This window comes from Rhinoraja longicauda, chromosome 10 (genome assembly GCF_053455715.1).
Source record: "Rhinoraja longicauda isolate Sanriku21f chromosome 10, sRhiLon1.1, whole genome shotgun sequence".
Taxonomy (NCBI): domain Eukaryota; kingdom Metazoa; phylum Chordata; class Chondrichthyes; order Rajiformes; family Arhynchobatidae; genus Rhinoraja; species Rhinoraja longicauda.
In genome coordinates this window covers 3594683-3616328 of record NC_135962.1, presented here as the reverse complement: position 1 = coordinate 3616328, position 21646 = coordinate 3594683, and the positions used below count along the sequence as shown (strand labels likewise).

The 21646-nt window shown below is 44.9% G+C and overlaps 1 protein-coding gene across 1 annotated transcript in view; it reads right to left on the bottom strand.

Moving 5' to 3' along the window:
• map4k5 (mitogen-activated protein kinase kinase kinase kinase 5) overlaps positions 1–21354 on the bottom strand; it is a 126584-nt gene extending 105230 nt beyond the window's left edge. Inside the window, exons 1-2 of the mRNA XM_078406074.1 lie at positions 20939–21354; positions 11343–11400 (exon numbers count right to left, since the gene is read on the bottom strand). Coding sequence (XP_078262200.1) covers positions 11343–11400; positions 20939–21052 — 172 coding nt within the window. The 5' untranslated portion in view covers positions 21053–21354. The remainder of the gene's footprint in view (positions 1–11342; positions 11401–20938) is intronic.
• Between the last annotated feature and the right edge of the window lie 292 nt (positions 21355–21646).

The window sequence follows — 21646 nt, the reverse complement described above, 5'->3', positions numbered from 1 at the left end:
CTATGTGGGTTGTTGGCCGTAGCCACAGCTGGAATATTAGACAGTTTTGGTTCCCTGACCTAAAAAAGGCAAGGTCTTAAAGTGATAGGAGCGGAAGTCAGTGTTACCGTCGAAGAAGTACTGAAGGTACTATCATGTACGAAGGTAGACAAATCTCCAGGGCCTGTATCAGATATATCCGAGGACGTTGTGGGAAGCTAGAGGGGAAATAGCGGGAGCCCTGGTTGAAATTTACACGTCATCCTTAAATACAGGATAGGGGCAGGAAGACTGAAGGGTGGCAAATATTGCACCTCTTTTCAAGAAGAGCTGCATGGAAATTGCTGGGAACTATAGGCCAGTGAGCCTGACGTCTGTAGTCGGAAAGTTGCTAGAAAGTATTCTGAGGGATAGGTTATACAGGCATTTGGATGGGCAAGGGCTGATTAGGGAGTCAGCATGGTTTTGTACGTGAGAGGTCATGCCTCACAAATCTGATTGAGTTGTTTGAAGACGTGACCAAAAAGGTTGATGAGGGCAGAGCTGTAGATGTTGTGTACATGGATTTCAGTAAGACATTCAACAAGGTTCCGCATGGAAGGCTGCTCTGGAAGGTTAGATTGCATGGGATCCAAGGAGAGGTAGCTGAATGGATAGCAAATTGGCTTCATGGAAGGAAGTAGAGGGTGATGGTGGAAGGTTGCTTCTCAGACTGGAGGCCTCTGTGCCTCAGTGTGGAGTGGTGTGCCTCAGGGTTCGGTGCAGGGCCCATTACTGTTTGTCATCTTCATCAATGATTTGGATGAGAACATAGAGGGCAAGATTAGCAAGTTTGCTGATGATACAAAAGTGGATGGATGCAGCAGGATCTAGATAGATTGGCCAAGTGGGCTGAGGAATAGTTGATGGAATTTAATACAGAGAAGTGTGAGGTGTTGCATTTTGGGATGTTGAACAACTGAATGGTAGGCCTTTGGGTAGTGTTGTAGAGCAGAGGGATCTAGGAGTGTAGGTGCATTGGTCCTTGAAGGTGCATTCGCAGGTAGATATGGTGCTCAAAAAGGCTTTTAGCACATTGGCCTTCATCAGTCAGAGTATTGAGTATAAAAGTTGGGAGGTCATGTTGCAGTTGTAATAAGACGCTGGTGAGACCACTTTTAGAATACTGTGTTCAGTTCTGGGCACCATGTCATAGGAAAGATATTGTCAAGCTTGAAAGTGTTCAGAGAAGATTTATGAGGATGTTGCCAGGACTAGAGGGTGTGAGCTATAGGGAGAGGTTGAGTAGGCTGGGTCTCTATTCCTTGGAACACATGAGGATGAGGATGATCTTAGAGGTATACAAAATCATGAGATGAATAGATCGGGTAGATGCACAGAATCTCTTGCCCAGAGTAGGGGAATCGAGGACCAGAGGACATAGGTTCAAGGTGAAGGGGAAAAGATCTAATAGGAATCCGAGGGGTAGCTTTTTCACACAAAGTGTGGTGGGTGTATGGAACAAGCTGCCAGAGGAGGTAGTTGAGGCTGGGACTATCCCAATGTTTAAGAAACAGTTAGACAGGTACACGGATAGGACAGGTTTGGAGGGATATGATCCAAACGCAGTCAGGTGGGACTAGTATAGCTGGGGCATGTTGGTGGGTGTGGGCAAGTTGGGCTGAAGGGCCTGTTTCCACACTGCATCATTCTCTGATTCTATGACTCTAATTATGTCATTTGGCCCATCAAGTCTACTCCGCCATTCAATCATGGCTGATCTATTTCTCCCTCCTAACCCCATTCGCCTGCCTTCTCCCCATAACCTCTGGATATGCTCATGGATATACACGCACTAGCGGCAGTCCAAAGGAGATTCGCCAGGCTCATTCCGGGAATGACAGTTTTGTCCAAACAAGAGAGACTGTATAGTTTGGGTCTCCACTTGAGTTTAGAAGCTTATTCAAACATTCAACATTTTGACAGGTTAGATTTAAGATATTTTGACTCACCGTTATAATAGGAGCAGGTTGTTTAAAACCAAGGTGCGCAGAAATATCTTCAATCAGAAATATCTGCACACACAGGCCCTTCACCCTCCCTTTGATTCTTTATGCCTTTGATCTGCACACAGAATAATTTTACCATGCGGACACTTAACCGGCTAGCTTCCCTTTGAAACAGAAAGAAACCCGAGCTCCCAGAGTTAATGCAATCAATTGGAGACAACTGCCATGGTCAGGATTAAACCCTGGGCCCTGTGGCAACAGAACTACCTGCTGAACTGCTGGTTGCAAGATTGCTGGGTTCTGTCTACAGCAAAGCTGTATGTTACTCTGCGTGCATACATTTCAATGATCTTATTCAATGGCAGAGGAGGGAGGAGTCCAAGGACATGATCCTTTTCCTTGTGTCGGAAGGAGCTGCAGATGCTGGTTTAAATGCTGGAGTAACTCAGCGGGTCAGGCAGCATCTCTGGAGAGAAGGAACGGGTGACGCTTCAGGTCGAGACCCTTCTTCAGACTGAAAGTCAGGGGAGAGGGAGACGACAGATATGGAAGGGTCAGGTGCGAAAATGACAGATCAAAGTAGATAGGGTGGTGAAGAAGGCGTTTGGTATGCTTGCCTTTATCGAGTATAGAAGTTGGGATGTAATGTTGAAATTGTACAGGGCATTGGTGAGGCCGAATCTGGAGTTTGGTGTGCAGTTCTGGTCGCCAAATTATAGGAAGGATGTCGACAAAATGGAGAGGGTACAGAGGAGATTTACTAGAATGTTGCCTGGGTTTCAGCACTTAGGCTACAGAGAGAGGTTGAACAGGTTGGGTCTTTATTCTTTGGAGCGTAGAAGGTTGAGGGGGGACTTGATAGAGGTTTTTTAAATTTTGAGAGGGACGGACAGAGTTGACGTGGGTAGGCTTTTCCCTTTGAGAGTGGGGAAGATTCCAACAAGGGGACATAGCTTCAGAATTGAGGGACAAAGGTTTAGGGGTAACATGAGGGGGAACTTCTTTACTCAGAGGGTTGTGGCTGTATGGAATGAGCTTCCGGTGGAAGTGGTGGAGGCTGGCTCGATTTTATTATTTAAGAGTAAATTGGATAGGTATATGGATAGGAGGGGATTGGAGGGTTATGGTCTGAGTGCAGGTAGATGAGACTAGGTCAGGGAGAATGGTCGGCGTGGACTGGTAGGGCCGGACAGGCCTGTTTCCATGCTGTAGTTGTTATATGTTATATGTTATATATAATGATCAAGGAAATGTAGAACAGTTCTTTGAAGAAGGGTCTCGACCCAAAACGTCACCCATTCCTTCTCTCCAGAGATGCTGCCTGACCCGCTGAGTTACTCTAGCATTTTGTGTCTCCCTTGGAACAGTTCGTTGTTGGCTATGGGGAAAGTGACAACGAGGCACTTATCTTCCCTCATGTTCACTGTTGTAAATAAAATGCTTTTTATAGTCTGCACTTTTCTAAAGTCATCAAATCATTCCTCAACAATTCTGCCCTGGCATAGATTCAATCACTGTTGCTAGTGAAGAGATTTGTACAATTTCAGACTGAATTATTACAAGCAACATCGTAAGATACCTACATGAAGATGCTATAGAGGTCAGATCGTCGACTTCTGAACAATCACCTTTGCATGCAAACAATTTGCAAATTTGATTTTTTTTTAAATACATGTGTTAATTTATTCTACTGTACTTCATGTTCCATAACCACTTAACACTTTCCATTTTGTAATGGATTCTGATGGAACTGCTTGAGCATCTAAAATGAATGCAATTTAGAATTTTAGTTGAATTGGTTTATGTAACGATAAACATTTGAAGAGACTATTTAAGGCTCCAGCCTTTAAACATAACTTTATTTGGCAAATTCAGTGAATAAAGTGAAGGTTAGACTTAACTCATAAAGCATGGGCACAAAAATGCAATTAGTCAGTTCAGGGGGAGGTTTAATTTAGCGTTTTGAGTTCTGGGTTGAACTGTACTCAATGAGTTGTCTAATCTAAAAATTCACGGCCAAAGAGAGAACCAAGCAAGTCATCCAGACCAGACGAGCAGGATTCTTTGTTTTCACATAGTAGGGAGTGGTTTTACAGTTCAATTTCTTTATATTATTGTCTAGTTGTTCCAAGCTACATAGTCAAATAATTAATTTGCCTTCCTTTTGCATAGATGCTAAAACCGACCTTGATATCATTGCTTAACAGTGTGGCTGGAAGGGTGTGCTGATGCCAAACCCAAGTTGCTCTCTGGACCAAGAACAACTTCTTTCAGCATGGGAAGCATAAATTCAAACTTAAAAATAATACATTTTATTACTACCACCAGTGGGTGACTACCTTTGCTATTATAAAGCAGAGATGCAGTGGAGACGGGATTACAAGGTTGATCAGGGGATTATTAAAATTCTTCAGGAGCGTCTGAGGGTCTGTCAACAAAGGGAAGGTGACAGCCACCTCCAGAACTGTGCTAAAGAGCTGGGGCAATTCAAGGAGGCAGCAAAAGGCTACCAGTCAAGATATGGTGATCTTGGGGCTTATGCTAGTGCCAGGAAATGTTTAATGAAACAGAAAAATCAAATGATTGAGGAAAGAGAAAAGGAGAAAGGTGAAGCATAAAAGCACCCACCAGGCAGGCATCTGTTAAGTTAAGTTTAAAAAAATGGAATTTGTGATAAACATCGCCTATTATGTACAGTCTGAATGTGTTTGAATTGTGCAAAATGTTTAAATTTCACAACAATGTGATTACGATACATGGACCTACTAAACAATAAAAATTAAAAAATTAAAAATAAATTCAAACCTCGACTGTCCACGATTTGGCTTCTTGCACCCAACAGTTCCTCTCAGGCCTCACCAAAAATTTCAATTTTGCTTCTGATGATATCATTCGATTGTTCACAGTAGTATTTTGGGGAGTTCTAATTGCTTTTACAAAAGAGCATCTTAAAACACACAGTTGTGGGGTCAAGGGATAAATGGCTGGACTTACTCCAATTATCCCTTCAACTAGGTAAATGTTAAATCCAAAGCACTTTGTGGATACAAAGCCCAACATTATTTTCAATCATGCTTAAGGCCCTCTTTCCAAATGGTTGTCACTCAAATATGCTCTGAAAAGGACTACCCAACTCCCGAGTTGTACCATTGTTGCCATATTCAAACAGACAAAGACCAAATCAGACAGAACACCTAGCATAGATCTGTGCACTTGATATGGATGCAGCGCAATCGTCCCCAGTTCAGTCAACCTTGCAAAGCCCTTCACACAAATACCTGGAGACAGGTGTCTCAATAAGGCAAGCTGTCCCACAGACAAGCTGATCAACAACCTGGCACAGTTATAGTCAAAACATGGAAGATTGAAGGATGGGGGCAGGTGCAGGCAAACGGGACCAGCTTGGTCAACATGGACAAGTTGGGTCAAAGGGCCCATTTCCGTAACATGGCTATTGAGTTTTGGAAGCCGATAACCAGATTTCACAAAGACAAATAAATGCCAGCTTTTCCACTTCTCTTGTAATCTATGTTTGGGCTACGGTTCCTGTTAGATCTTTGTGCCTTAATAGCATGTACAGTTCATTTGTCGCACAAAATGCACTTCCCAATCTTCCCCCAGTCAAATAGTGGCACAGCGGTAGAGTTGCCACCTTATAGCGACTGCAGTACTGGAGACCTGGGTTCGATCCCGACTACGGGCGCTGCCTGTACGGAGTTTGTACGTTCTCCCCGTGGGTTTTCTCCGAGATCTTCGGTTTCCTCCCACACTCCAATGACATACAGGTATGTAGGTTAATTGGCTTGGTAAATGTAAAAATTGTTCCTCATGTGTGTAGGATAGTGTTAATATGCAGGGATCGCTGGTCGGCGCGGACCCGGTGGGCCGAAGGGCCTGTTTCCGCGCTGTATCTCTAAACTAAACTGGCCCACACACCTCCACAGCTTCTTTCGTTCAGATTGAAGTGCAATTTGAAATCCCAATGAAAAAGATATTTCACTGCGATGGCACAACTTTATAGTATTTTGAATATTTGAAATGAGTACTTGTCAATCAATTTCTGAAGATTTAATGGTAATAGACAATAGACAATAGATGCAGGAGGAGGCCATTCAGCCCTTCGAGCCAGCACCACCATTCAATGTGATCATGGCTGATCATTCTCAATCAGTACCCCATTCCTGCCTTCTCCCCATACCCCCTGACTCCGCTATCCTTAAGAGCTCTATCTAGCTCTCTCTTGAATGCATTCAGAGAATTGGCCTCCACTGCCTTCTGAGGCAGAGAATTCCACAGATTCACAACTCTCTGACTGAAAACGTTTTTCCTCGTCTCAGTTCTAAATGGCCTACCCCTTATCCTTAAACTGTGGCCCCTTGTTCTGGACTCCACCAACATTGGGAACATGTTTCCTGTAATGGCAACAGATATTTGACTCACAACACATTAATTGTCTAAATCACTTATGCAGTTTGTTTGTTTACTTGGATGCCTATATTCATTAATCCAAAAGCAATATCAGCATTTAGTCATAGAATCATGCAGCACGGACACCGGCCCTTCGACCCAACGCGTCCGTGCTGACCACGGTGTTCCATCTAAACTATTTCCATTTGCCTGCATTTGGCTCATAAACCTTTCCAATCCATGTACCTATCCAAATGTATGTTAAGTATCATTGTACCTGCCTCAACTTCCACCACAGGCACCTCATTCCATATACCCACCACCCTCAGAAAAGAAATTGCCCCTCAGGTCCCTATTAAATCTTTCCCCTCTCACTTATTTTATACGTTTCTTATAGAAACATATAAAATTATAAAAGGACTGGACAAGCTAGATGCATGAAAAATGTTCCTAATGTTGGGGGAGTCCAGAACAAGAGGGCACAGTCTAAGAATAAAGGGGAGGTCATTTAAATTTGAGGTGAGAAAAAAACCTTTTTCACCCAGAGAGTTGTGAGTTTGTGGAATTCTCTGCCACATAAGGCAGTGGAGGCCAATTTACTGGATGAATTTAAAAGAGAGTTAGATAGAGCTCTAGGGGCTAGAGGAATCAAGGGGTATGGGGAGAAGGCAGGCACGGGTTTCTGATTGTGGATGATCAGCCATGATCACAATGAATGGCGGTGCTGGCTCGAAGAGCCAAATGGCCTCATCCTGCACCTACTTTCTATGTTTCCATGTTTCACCTTAAACCTATGATCTCCATTTCTCGATTCCTCTACCCTGGGTAAAAGATTTTATGCGTTCATAATACTATACATTCAGGTCCTTACCTCCAGATTTAGGTACACGCGACAATATCTCGGTACACGCGACAATAAAAAACTAAGCTAAAGTTGATCCAAACCACACAATCGTCACACTACCTTGACAACAGAACACTACTGACTACCTCAGTAGTCAGGGAGTACAGAGAAGGTTCACCAGATTGATTCCTGGGATGGCAGGATTTTCATATGAAGAAAGACTGGATAGATTCGGCTTATACTCGCTGGAATTTAGAAGATTCAGGTGGGGATCTTATAGAAACTTACAAAATTCTTAAGGGGTTGGACAGGTTAGATGCAGGAAGATTGTTCCCGATGTTGAGGAAGTCCAGAACAAGGGGTCGCAGTTTAAGGATAAGGGGGAAGTCTTTTAGGACCGAGATGAGAAAGGTTTTTTTCACACACAGAGTGGTGAATCTGTGGAATTCTCTGCCACAGAAGGTAGTTGAGGCCAGTTCATTGGCTATATTTAAGAGGGAGTTAGATGTGGCCCTTGTGGCTAAAGGGATCAGGGGGTATGGAGAGAAGGCAGGTACAGGATACTGAGTTGGATGATCAGCCATGATCATATTGAATGGCGGTGCAGGCTCGAAGGTCCGAATGGCCTACTCCTGCACCTACTGTCTATGTCTATGTCTATGACTACCTCGTGCACAGCCATGGACTGGCTTTATTTTAAATTATGGCATGCACGAATGTCTTGGTTTTTTTTAAAGCAGTCTTTTCACCATCTTGCAGAATTGTGTTGCTCGAGTCTATGTGCCAGTGATGCTGCAAGCAAGGTTTATTACATCTGTTCATCACTGTACTTGTGCATGTGACAATAACTGCAGATGCTGGTTCAAATTGAAGGTAGACACAAAATACTGGAGTAACTCAGCGAGTCAGGCAGCATCTTAGGAGAGAAGGAATGGGTGACGTTTCAGGTCGAGACCCTTCTTCAGTCTGAAGAAGGGTCTCGACCCGATACATCACCCATTCCTTCTCTCCCGAGATGCTGCCTGACCCGCTAAGTTACTCCAGCATTTTGTGTCTACCTTCATGTGACAATAAACTCAACTTGCAACGAAGCTCGGGGCAGCCAACGCCAAGGCTCTGAGGGGGAGGACCACAGTCTAGGGTCCTTCCGCTGCTGGACATGAGGGGGCAGGGTGTGGTGGAGACCCCCCTCAAAATAAGGGAAGGGATTCCACGTCAGTGGGCCACGGTGGGGGGTACTTTTGTGTAATTGGTGTATTGAATGTACATTTTTGAATGTGTATGTAGAGCCTCCGAGAATGTCAGATGGAGTTTTGTGAGGAACATGTTTTGTATATATTTATTTCTCGAATAAAGTATATTTTGAAATAAAAACAAATAAACTCAACTTGTTTGGTATAAAATAGCAACATTCATTTTTAACCCTGGCTGCAATGACTAAGTGCATTAGTATAGCTATTTTCTCAGGCATCCGAGATGTTTCAGCATGCCCACGAGGAGTCTCTTGATTAACTAGGGTAGGGGAGGTTCTCCGACTAGTTCTACTGTCCTCCTGAGTAAATTTTACTGATTGTCTGCCTCGTTGTCACCTTCCCCTCAGCTAACAATGAACCATTCTACATTTTCCTTGATCGTCGTCTGCTTTGATCTGCTGTTTTCACACCTTACCCTTCCATATCTCCCTCTCCCCTTGCTCTCAATCTGAAGGGGGGTCTCGACCTGAAACGTCACCCATTCCTTCTCTCCAGAGATGCTGCCTGTCCCTCCGCGTTACTCCAGCACTGTGTCTCTCTTCGGTGTAAACCAGCACCTGCAGTTCCTTCCTACACATTCCATTACCGCAATGTTATTTTTTACAACTTCGGACTGAACTACAACCTATGCATCATTCTGCTGCTTGACATTCATGGCTGTATTTGTTGTATCTATCATCACCATGCACAGAGTTTACCCAGAGGTGAGCTTCACACAGACATGGATTCTCATTACATCCTGGTGAATCATTCCATGGACTCGTCTTCTAATTGTGGTTTGCACTAACGTCTTGTTCTTCTTTTGCATTATTTTCCATTTCACTGCCATGCAAAACTTGTCTAATTCACATGTTTCTCCATATGTGTAGGGAAGAACTGCAGATGCTGGTTTCAATCGAAGGTAGACACAAAATGCTGGAGTAGCTCAGCGGTTCAGGCAGCGTCCATATTGTCTGCAAGATTCTCATTATACCCATACCCCACTGTACTTGTGATAATAAATTCAACTTGTATACGACAATAAACTATTCTGAAGTGAGTACAATAGAAGAAAATTACAAATTTCAATAAATATTGAAAATAAATTTCCCTTTGCCACTACATACTGACAACATGCATGCTTTTATTTTACATCCTGATTGTTGAGGTTTCTTGAACTGTTAAATGAATGGAACCTCTCTTCACTTGGCATTCTTGAAACGCAGATTCAGACATGCTATTTATGACTTCCCAGTTCAAAGAGCCGACCTCATTTTGATCATAATAAAGCTGAACAGGCCTGCATGAAATATTTATCCCTTGAAATCCATTAATGTGGAGTATTCTTTGAGATAAGGTAAATCAAACTCAAAATGTGACAGTCCAAATGTCTTGAAGACAATGCAGTAACAATAAGCAGCTGCATCTTTCTCCGAGCAATTCTCCACTCAACCAGCAGTGCAAATCTCTGAAGAACTGCAGATGTTAATATTTAACGACTTGCTGCCTTTTGTTGAACTAAGCAAACCTTCCCTTTCATATATGACTGCTGCCATATATTGTTACATCAATCAAGAAGTCAGCATTTTAACATGCTGCTTAAAACTAAAGACAGAAAACTCCTGGTTTTGTTTATTCTTCTAAATTTTTTAAAAATCAAAGTTTTTGATTAATTTGCAAAGACGCAAATTCAGATTGAGTGAGTAACTGGAAGTGGCCGGCATCGTCCGTTGCAATTCTGCAATCACTTATTTTCACCATCTACATGAACCATTTGTATTTAAGTCAACGTGAGAATTTTTTTAATATTGAAATCGGTATAGCTGATTCTTCAGAAGACCAAAGGGGAGGTGCACAAGATTCAGGGTAAAGTGAGAATTATAAGGGGGGGGGTGAAAGCAGCAAACAACTTAATCTTTCATTTGTCTTACTATTTACCTAGTACCCAGTTACAGATGTGTAAGAAGGAACTGCAGATGCTGGTTTAAACCAAAGACAGGCACAAAAAGCTGGAGTAACTCAGCAGGACAGGCAGCATCTCTGAAGAAAAGGAATAGGTGATGTTTCGGGTCGAGACCGTTCTTCACAGTCTCGACCCGAAACGTCACCTATTCCTTTTCTCCAGAGATGCTGCCTGTCCCGCTGAGTGACTCCAGCTTTTTGCGTCTATCCAGTTACAGATGTTGTTTGCAGGACCATGTGTACAATCAACTTCATCAATTGTGGTTATCACAAAATGCTGGAGTAACTCAACAGGTCAGGCAGCATCTAAGAGAGAGGGAATGGGAATGACCCTTCAAGGGTCTCGACCCGAAACGTCACCCATTCCTTCTCTCCTAGATGGTGCCTGGGACCTGCTGAGTTACTCCAGCATTTTGTGATACCTTCGATTTGTACCAGCATCTGCAGTTATTCTCCTCATCAATTGTGGTGGAATGAGGGGGAAAGCTGGAAAGGAAAAAGGGCAGGACAAATCCTGGCATGTTATTGGAGTTACATCTGACAATTTAAAAAACCTTCACCTGTATCTACCTGTACACCTCTGTCCACCTTCAACTCGCCAGGCTTTGTCCTTCCCCCTGATAGACACAAAAACTGGAGTAGCTCAGGTCAGCTAGCATCTCTGGAGAAAAGGAATAGGTGACATTTCGTGTCGAGACTCTTGTTCTTTGTCCTGCCCCTTCTCCTTTCCAACTTTCATCACCCCCTCCCCCACTAGCCAGTCTAAAGAAGGGTCCTGACCAGAAAAGTCACCTCTCCATGATCTCCAGAAATGTGCCTGACCCACTGAGTGACTCAACATTGTGTCCATTTCCCCCCCTCCCCCAAGAGTACAAAAAGGATAAACAATTATGTTTGAATCGTATTCATGTTTGTCAAATTTATAATTACCTGGTTCCAACTTGATAATTTTAACTGCAGCCAACTCTCCAGTCTGCAAATTTCTTGCCTGAAAAAGAAAACAAGAAGATGGCCTTTTAAAAAAGGGAAAAATATCTCACTTCATAATTCTGAAACAATGCTGTCATCAAGTCAGACGTGTGTCACGTATTCTGAAATTGCTTTCATTTGTACAGTTTGTTGTAACTTAAGAGTAGCCAACTTATAAAGAAACAAAGAGCGATGCAAATTTAAAAGTAGTTTACAAAATGTGTATCTGACAAATTTGTCCTTTAATTGGGGGGGGGGGGGGGGGGGAGAAAGGGTATTCATGAAAAAAAATGCTTTGATGTGTACATGCATTTACGAAAGATAAAATTCACTGCCAGAATAAGGTGTTCAATGTTCCAGAATGTGGCAACCTCCTTCAGCTTAGATGGACATGCAATAGCACCGACATTAACTCTATTCCACACTCCAGAGGTGTGAGCTACATGTTCCACTTTTATTTCAGGTTGCCAGCGACTGCAGTATTTTCCCCATGGCATCAACATTGGAACCACTGTTTGTATCTGAAACCAGGCAAAACATTAGTGATGTTCCAATGATCTATTGAGGCCACTTGTGTTCTCGACGGTGAAGCTCTCTCATGTCATGATCAGCAAGGGCAAAGTGACCCTGGCTGTTATTTATTCCTCAAATCAACATTACTACAAACAGATAATCTAGTTACGGTCACATTGGTCTGTGCTAATGGCCATCACATTACCCACAAGATGGATTAATAGTTGACCCAAAGAAGATGAGATCCAATCCGACACACTGAGAGGAGCTCTGTACATACACAAAGGTATTTATTCACAAAATGCTGGAGTAACTCAGCAGGTCAGGCAGCATCTCAGGAGAGAAGGAATGGTGACGTTTCGGGTCGAGACCCTTCTTCAGACTGATGTCAGGGGGGCGGGACAAAGGAAGGATATAGGTGGAGACAGGAAGATAGAGGGAGATCTGGGAAGGGGGAGGAGAAGAGAGGGACAGAGGAACTATCTAAAGTTGGAGAAGTCGATGTTCATACCACTGGGCTGCAAGCTGCCCAGACGAAATATGAGGTGCTGTTCCTCCAAATTCCGATGGGCCTCACTATGGCACTGGAGAAGGCCCATGACAGAAAGGTCAGACTGGGAGGGGGAGTTGAAGTGCTCGGCCACCAGGAGATCAGATTGGTTAACGCGGACCGAGCGCAGGTGTTGAGCGAAGCGATCGCCGAGCCTGCGTTCGGTTTCGCCGATGTAAATAAGTTGACATCTGGAGCAGCGGATGCAATAGATGAGGTTGGAGGAGGTGCAGGTGAACCTCTGTCTCACCTGGAAAGACTGTACTTTATTCTTTGCCGGATCCGCGTCCTCAATAAGTTTCCAGCTTTAGTTTAGTTTAGAGATACAACGCAGAAACAGGCCCTTTACGGCCCACCGGATCCACGCCGACCAGCGATCCCCGCACATTAACACACTATCCTATCCCCACTGGGGACGATTTTTACATTTACCAAGCCAATTAACCTACAAACCTGTACGTCTTTGGAGTGTGGGAGGAAACGGAAGATCTCAGAGAAAACCCCCGGAGGTCACGGTGAACGTACAAATTCCGTACAGACGGCGCCCGTAGTCGGGATGGAACCCGGGTCTCCGGCGCTGCATTCGCTGTAAGGCAGCAACTCTACCACTGCGCCACCGTTGCGCCCATGGATTGGGCATTTGTTGACACACAGGATAGAGTACAAACAGAAACAAGAGTTTTTGATAGGCAGATGGTTGGACAAAGGCCAGAGATGAAAAGACTAGAGGTGTGAGATAAGGGTAGGAGAGTTGTGAAATGTGAAGGAAGGAACTGCAGCTGCTGGTTTACAAGATAGACATAAAATGTTGGAGTAACGCAGCGCGACAGGCAGCAGAGTCTGAAGAAGGGTCTCGACCTGAAACATCACCCATTCCTTCTCTCCAGAGATGCTGCCTGACCCGCTGAGTTACTCCAGCATTCTGTGTCTATCTTCTGCGAAATGTGAAGCCAGAGGGAGGAATGTCAGTGGAGGGGGAGGGGGAAAATGAGTGCAAGTCTAGATGGGCACGGGGGGGGGGGGGGGGGGCAGAAGAAATGGAAGGGGCTGGACAAGTGGGGGATAAGATGGAATCAAGGTTTCTGGAGATGAGCTCTTGTGGGGCAGGAGCAGGCAGAAACAATGGGTTCACCAGCACAGTCCTGTTTGTGGACTCGGGGAGGAATTGGAAGTGGGCAGTGCAGGCTGGGGGCAGTGAAGGGGAGATGGCCAGAGGTGACGAGGTGAGTAACAATCCAAGACATGATGGCCTGGTGTTTGTCTGCGGGTCATGGACAAGGGTAATTGCTGTTGTTAATCTTGGCCCGAGAAAAAAGTACACGTGATTGGACTTGGAGGGAGTGCACCGAAGATTTGGCAACATACCAAAAGAAAGAACAAATAGAATGAAATTATTCCTACTGGAAAGCACACCTTAGTTCCTTAGAAGATTAAGGAAATTCAGCGTCTCCAAGCTTTCTATAGTGCATCTGTAAAGTCTTGGTGTCTTCAGGTTATTTTTGTAAGGTGGTGAAATGGCATGTTTTTGGCAAATTGTAATCCTCTTCTAAAGAAGACATTTTAAGTGCAATCTCTCATTCTTCGCCCTATCAAGACTCTCGCTCATTTTAACAGAAGATCTTGCATGATAAACAATGCCATATTTAGACAAGAGAACCAGTATTCTGGTTCACTTCGTCAATAAAACAGGCAGTCCTAAATCAGGGACGTAATAAAATTCCCTCTTCCAAAAAAAAAAGAAATATAACAGCACAAGTATAATTTGTTCTTGGCAAGTATTAGTACAGCATTCATATCCTTGATATTCAAAATTGAAGATTAATAAAATGTCTTGCAGCAAGTTTACTTTTAATTTCCAGAATCTGCAGCTGTCCCTCGTTCAATTTAACAATATCAAAAATCTTTATACCCTTCAGCCCCGGCATATAGTTCCATGTTACAGCTTATTTTCGTGAGGTAGAGCAGTACAAAGTTGTCAATGACTCCTTACTTGCCCCGTGTAACTATTTTGAAGGACTTGATTTAAAAGAGGTTGTTGCACCATTGCCCAGCAGACTGGGTTAGGGTGGTAGAGACAAAAACAGTGTATGGAAAATGTAGAAAGCGAAACAATGCCAAGCAGTCACCAACCATATTGATTCCCAATACTGGTTCTCTTGTCTAAACATGGCATTGTTTATCATGCAAGATCTTCTGTTAAAATGAGCGAGAGTCTTGATAAGTCCACGGGTTTTGCACTTTGAAACCTGGCTTATTTGCTCAAAATAATTAACTCAAATCATTGGTCATTGCCCACTGGGTTTTCAGTAATGTAAACAAATGCAGCTGAACACACAATTTTGACAAAGGAATAAGCAACAGGAGGCACTGGTTCAGAAGCAATTTGTTTTATCTTGCAATGTATTTTACAAAGGAAAAAAATCATTTCCTTTACCACAATCAATGGTCTATACAACAGATTTGTCCCCACACATCTCTGCATGGTCTCTGACAAACACCACAAAAATAGAACACAAAAATCATAATATCTAACCACCTTGTTCCTTTTCGCCATACTGCAGTTAGCATTAAACTCGATGCAAAATGAAAAATAAGGGCTGTATAATAGAGGTGCAAGTTAAACGATTTAAATTACTGACATTTTGCATTTCTAGACCGTAGCAAGTTTCCCAAAGTGCTTTGCAGAACTTGTTTTTAAATGTAATTTGGCTAAACTACAGAAGGTATGAGGAAAGATGACCCGTGACTGCTTTGAAGTAGAACATTACAATTTCAAAGCTGACAGTCTAAACAGCTGAAAGCATACCATCAATGACGGAGACGAGAAAAATCAGAGATTGGAGGAAAGGAAAAATCCATGGGTCTCAGGAGCAAGAAAGTGCAAGGTCATGGAATAATCTTAAATCAAAAATGGGACATTATTAAAGAGAACAAATGGAACAAGAAGCTCAGGGGTAATTGATGAAAGGAATGGTAGGAATGAAAGCTTCAAGGCAGGCGTTTGCAGAGAGATCGTCAAGAGGAGACGAAAGACCGTTTCAGCAGTGGATGGGCTGAAATATACCAGGTGTTAGGGAATAAGAGGTCATCTAAACAAAGGAATAGTTCACTTCTCCCCTCTTCACACAGGAGCCTGACTATCGTCCAAAAAACCAAGTGCCTGAAGTGAGGAGGAAGGTCTGAAGGGTCTCGACCCAAAACGTCACCCACTCCTTCTCTCCCGAGATGCTGCCTGACCCGCTGAGTTACTCCAGCATTTTGTGTCTAAGTACCTGAAGTGCTCATTTTCCCCTTGAAGATGAGAGCCGTCAATGCCCAGCAGTTCTGATGCCTGCTGGCAGACAGAATTATATCTCAGGTGCAGTAATAACAGAGGCAAGTGCCCAGCTCACAAAGGTCAAGCAAAATCCAATCTGTCCAATTATGGCCCACTCACACTGCTGTCAAACAAACCTCAGTTCGGTCAGGTTACAGTCAAAGTGTACATCCTCACCAATGCAGTGCCTGATTTGGGTTCCAGCAAAATCACTTGACTAACCTCCTCATCACTTCATTGATCCAAATACTCCACCATTTACTTTAAGCATTCATGCCTGTCACCACCTGCAAATAGCAGCGTTGGTGCTCACTGTGTACAAAAAGGCCAGCTCTGTGGGAGTCTTTCTCCTGAGATGCTGCCTGACCTGCTGAGTTACTCCAGCATTTTGTGAATAAATACCTTCGATTTGTACCAGTATCTGCAGTTATTTTCTTATATTATAGCTCCGTGGGAGTAGCTCACTGCCACCTTCTCAAGGCCAATGATAGAAGTGCTATAAACATCAGGCTACATCAGAGGCATGTGGGTAAATGAACAAAAAAACAGAGCAAAATGCCATTCCCCCTTAATATTACAGAACAGGGGCAACACGGTGGCGCAGCAGTAGAGTGGCTGACTTACAGCGCCAGAGACTCTAGTTCGTTCCTGACGACAGGTGCTGTCTGTATGGAGTTTGCATGTTCTCCCTGCGACCTGTGTGGGGTTTCTCCGGTTGCCTCCCACACTCCAAAGACGGAGTCTTTGTCGGCTAATTGGCTTGGTATAATTGTAAATTGTCCCTAGTGTGTGTAGGATAGTGTTAGTGTGCGGAGATCGCTGGTCGGCACGGGCTCGGGCTCGGCAGGCCGAAGGACCTGTTTCCGCGCTGTATCTCTAAACATCTGGAGGTTCAGAATGAGTGTACTGCTAGGTGTGGTGAAGAATCAGGAAAAGCAGGACAGTTGCCAGCTAGACCACACCTTACAATGAGGCTGGCCAACTATCCAGTCTCACGTCTCACAAAGGGCAGGTGAACACTCTTACAGGGAGAAGTCAACATACATATCGTGCTTACAGCAAACCAGGGCAGAAAGTTGTATGGGAGAGGTTTGGGGATAATGGATGAGTTCAGGGTTCACACCAATGTAAAATAGTTTTTCAACAGGGTACTGTGTTTAAAAACAGGTGAAAAAATACCTCCTGCTCCAATTACACTGGTAAATTGTTAATGCATCAGAAAAAGATCACGATCACACATTGGGTAACCACAACTTGTAAAATTAAAATACTATTATTGAGCCATTAAGTAATTAAAAACTGTGGCGAGTTAAAAATCTCATTTTCTACATACATATTAATTTAATTATATCTACATTTTGAGCAAGGAGTACCAAAACCAAAGTATTGAAAGTTTATTAAATAGTAACAATTACCGTTCACTAATAAAACTAGCCATGACAACTACTGGGTTACTTCTGCTAAAATGCTACCCAAATAATCAGTCCTCTGCATTTTAGACTGGAAAAACACTGGACAGACATCTGCCCTGAAGAAGGGTCTCGACCCAAAACGTCACCCATTCCTTCTCTCCCGAGATGCTGCCTGACCTGCTGAGTTACTCCAGCATTTTGTGAATAAATACCTTCGATTTGTACCAGCATCTGCAGTTATTTTCTTATACTACTTTCTGCCCAAGGATAACACTTGCATGGCAAGTGATTTGAACAAAAACGTATTATATTCTCCTGTGGAGACTGATGCCAATTGTCAATGCATAAGACACAAAAAAAACAACAAAAACACTGTAAACTGGTCCACACAGATAAAATCTACCCTTCACCCTAGTATACCACAATCTGCCTCTTATTCCTGTCAGAACATGCAAACATGTCACCTCTCTAATCTGCAGCCACATTGGTCACAATGTCTCAAGTCAGATTCTCTCCTCAAAGCCAAGCCAGAGAGAGGCATGTTATGGTAAAGCATTCTTCTCCCCGTGGCATTTATACAGTTGACCAAACCCTAACCCAGAACGCAGGAACTGTGACCAACAGGTTCAGGAGCAGCCTCTTCCCAACAAACATCAGGCTCTTGAACAGTGCACAACATTGAGCTCATCGAACATGACCTTCCATGGACTGTGTCTTTGATTGCACTGTGAACTTTACACCATTACGGTTACCCAGTAATGTGCCTGTTACACTGCAACACATAAGAATTTCATTGTTCTGTTGTCGGTACACATGAGAACCAAACATTCGTCTTGACTCGACCTGTACCTCATGTACCAATGTGCTGGGGCCTTCCTTGGTTTAGCTTTACCTATCCTACCATCACCATAGCAGCTGCAGCAATGGGTGATCATCTCATTGTTGCACTGGCCTCAATCCTCTCTGCATCGACATACTAATCCTGGGTGACATCAGCAGCAAACCGGTTCAGTCTGTGCAGTCACTTGCGCAACTGACTCTTGCTATCTGCTTGACATCTCACCTGACAGAAAGGCTCAGACAGGACCACAACTTCCTCCAGTTGTTTACTGAAACCAAGCCATCATTTGTAGACCAACCACAGAAATATCATCTTTGCAACCAATTCTGTGACAACGTGACTAGGTAATTAAACCTGTATTGCATGAAACTAGAAACTAGTTATTCCACCTCCGTTGACGTTTTGACAGTTTTAGAAAAATATCCTTATGTAATCTTTCCAAAGGCTCCAGCATACTTCACTATCAGTAAGTCCACTTGCAGTTCCAGTCACTGCTGTAATGTCGAAAACCCAGCATCCAATTTACATACAGCACACTCCCACAAACAACATGAAAATTACTGCATTTCTTGCAGTGTGCAGAGAGATAAACACTGGCGAGACATCAGTGATAACGACAAAATGAAGTCACGTGAACTCTTACTTCAGCCTTCAGATACATCTAACACTCCCTCAAAAATACAGAACAAAATTCAATACCAATAGGAAAAGTTAAGCTGTGCCCTAGCACAGAAGTAACAATTTAGTATAAAACATAATTCTGATCATCTGCCAAGTTTTTAACGATGTGCAGGCCAGGCACAAGACAAAATTGTTCTCCTCAATAGACAGAGCTTCTACTTCAATCATTTGCTAAAAGAACAAAACAATTCCAGAAGCAAATAGTGGTCCAATGCAATTTTCTTTGAAAATGTTCTCTGCCAAAACATCGGCACTCTCCATCAATATATTCTGCACAGAGCACCATAAAACCAGCAGCGGAACATCCTCACACTCAAAACAAAACACAAAATACCTATCCTGGTTACAACCAGCTGGGGGAGAGAACGAGGACAAGTGGGTTTGCAGGATCCCCACGATTACTCCGCATGTATCAGTGATTATTTTATTCCATATCCCCGTCCCCAGGGCTATCACTTGCCCTAATGCAAACACTTGCACACAACAACGTGCCTTTAGATGTATCATTAACTTTCTGACAATACTCAATGGCCTGGGATCATTGTAAGCTCGCTCAGTGCAGGGCACCAGCTGTCTGAAGGGTCTCAGCCTGAAATGTCACCTATTCCTTTTCTCCAGAGATGCTGTCTGACTCGCCGAGTTACTCCAGCTTTTTTGTGTCTATCTCTGGTTTAAACCAGTATCTGCATTTCATTCCCACACAAAAGAATTGTTGGTTTCTTTGAATAAATCCTGAAGAACTGGACATTCATGACTGTGCCAGCACACAGTGCAATGTGGATGGTACAATGGGGCATGACAGGCAGAGGTGATGTAGATTATGATGATATCTCCATTGCCCCGAGAAAGGCGACGAGGCAGATACCGTCTCCCATCCCCCTCCCTCCTCAACATAGTCCAGAACAGACATTTTCCCCTTTCTCTCCCCCCTTCCCTCCCCCCCCCCCCCCCCATTATGAACCAGACCCTGATCATGATCCAGCCAGACCCTGAACTACACATACACTCACACCACCCACCCTGGACTCAAACCCACAGCAACACTGAGTGAATACACACGCTCACACAATCCTCCCCCAGCCTCCATGACCCAGAACAACACACAGACCTACACTCTCTGACACACACACACACCTAGACTCTCACTGATACACGCACCTAGACTCTCACTGACACACACCACCCCCTCCCAACATTCACTGACCCAGAGTGACACACACCTTGACCCAGACCCTCAGCGACCTAGAGCCAGACTCAGGGTGACAACACACACACACACACACTGAAGTGGATCCAGTCTCTCTCACTCACACACACACCTCGACTCTCACCGACCCAGAGTGATCCTCACACACAGTGACCCAGACCCTGAGTAACTCTCGGACACACACACACTGAAGACAGACACAAAAAGCTGAAGTAACTCAGCAGGACAGCCAACATCTCCAGAGAGAAGGAATGGGTCTCGACCGGTCGCCCATTCCTTCTTCTCCAGAGATGCTGCCTGTCCCGCTGAGTTACTCCAGCACTTTGTGTTTGTCTTCGGTGTAAACCAACATCTATAGTTAGTTCCTTCCTCCACACACAATGACCGAGACCCTGAGCAACTCTCACACACACATATTCACAATGACCCAGACCCTGAGCAACTCTCATACACACACAATGACCGAGACCCTGAGGCTGAGCAACACACTCACTCACACACTCACACAATGACAGAGACCCTGAGCAACTCAGACTCACAATGACCGAGACCCTGAGCAACTCTCTCACACATACAATGACCGAGACCCTGAGGCTGAGCAACACACACACATACACTCACTCACCCACTCACACACACACAATGACCGAGACCCTGAGGCTGAGTAACACACTCACTCACACAATGACAGAGACCCTGAGCAACTCTCACATACACTCACACACCCACACTCACACAATGACCGAGGCTGAGTAACACACTCACTCACACAATGACAGAGACCCTGAGCAACTCTCACACACACTCACACTCACCCACACTCACAATGACCGAGACCCTGAGCAACACTCACACACTCACACACTCTCACACACTCACACACACTCACACACACTCACACATACACTCACTCACCCACACTCACAAACAAACAAACACACTCACAATGACCGAGACCCTGAGCAACTCTCACACTCACTCACAAACAAACAAACAAACAAACAAACACAATCACAATGACCCAGACCCGGACCCACCTTGTAGACGTCCCCGTAGGTGCCGCTGCCCACCCGCTGGATCAGCTCGAAGTCCAGCTGCGGGTTCTTCCTCATGATGTCCCCGCTGGCGGGGGCCCGGCCCTGCGGGTTCATCGCTGCCCGGGGCTCGGGGTCCCGTCCCGTCCCGTCCGGTCCCTGAGGCTGAGCGAGGCGGCCCCCTCTCTCTCTCTCTCTCTCTCCCCTGCCCTGCGGCACTCACTCTCCGCTCTCTTCCCTCTCCCCTATCGCTGGTGCTGGTGCTCCGGCCCGGCCTGTCTCTGTCTCTGTCTCTGTCTCCGTCTCCGTGTCCCCGCTGTTGCTGCTCCGCCGTCGCCGTCGCCGCCGCTCCACAAACTGCGCGCTGACTCCAAATATGGCGCCCGCGCCATTTCCTGCGCCGCTGCGCCTGCGCGTCCGTGCGGCGACAGCGAGCGCGAGTCCGCGGCGGCCCCGCTCCCCCTGCACCCACTCCCCCTGCGCACCCTCTGTACCCACTCCCCCTGCGCCCTCTACCCGCTCCCCCTGCACCCACTCCCCCTGCGCACCCTCTGTACCCACTCCCCCAGCACCCGCTCCCCCTGCACCCTCTGTACCCACTCCCCCTGCACCCGCTCCCCTGCACACTCTGTACCCACTCCCCCTGCACCCACTCCCCCTGCACCCTGCACCCTCTCCCCCTGCACCCGCTCCCCTGCACACTCTGTACCC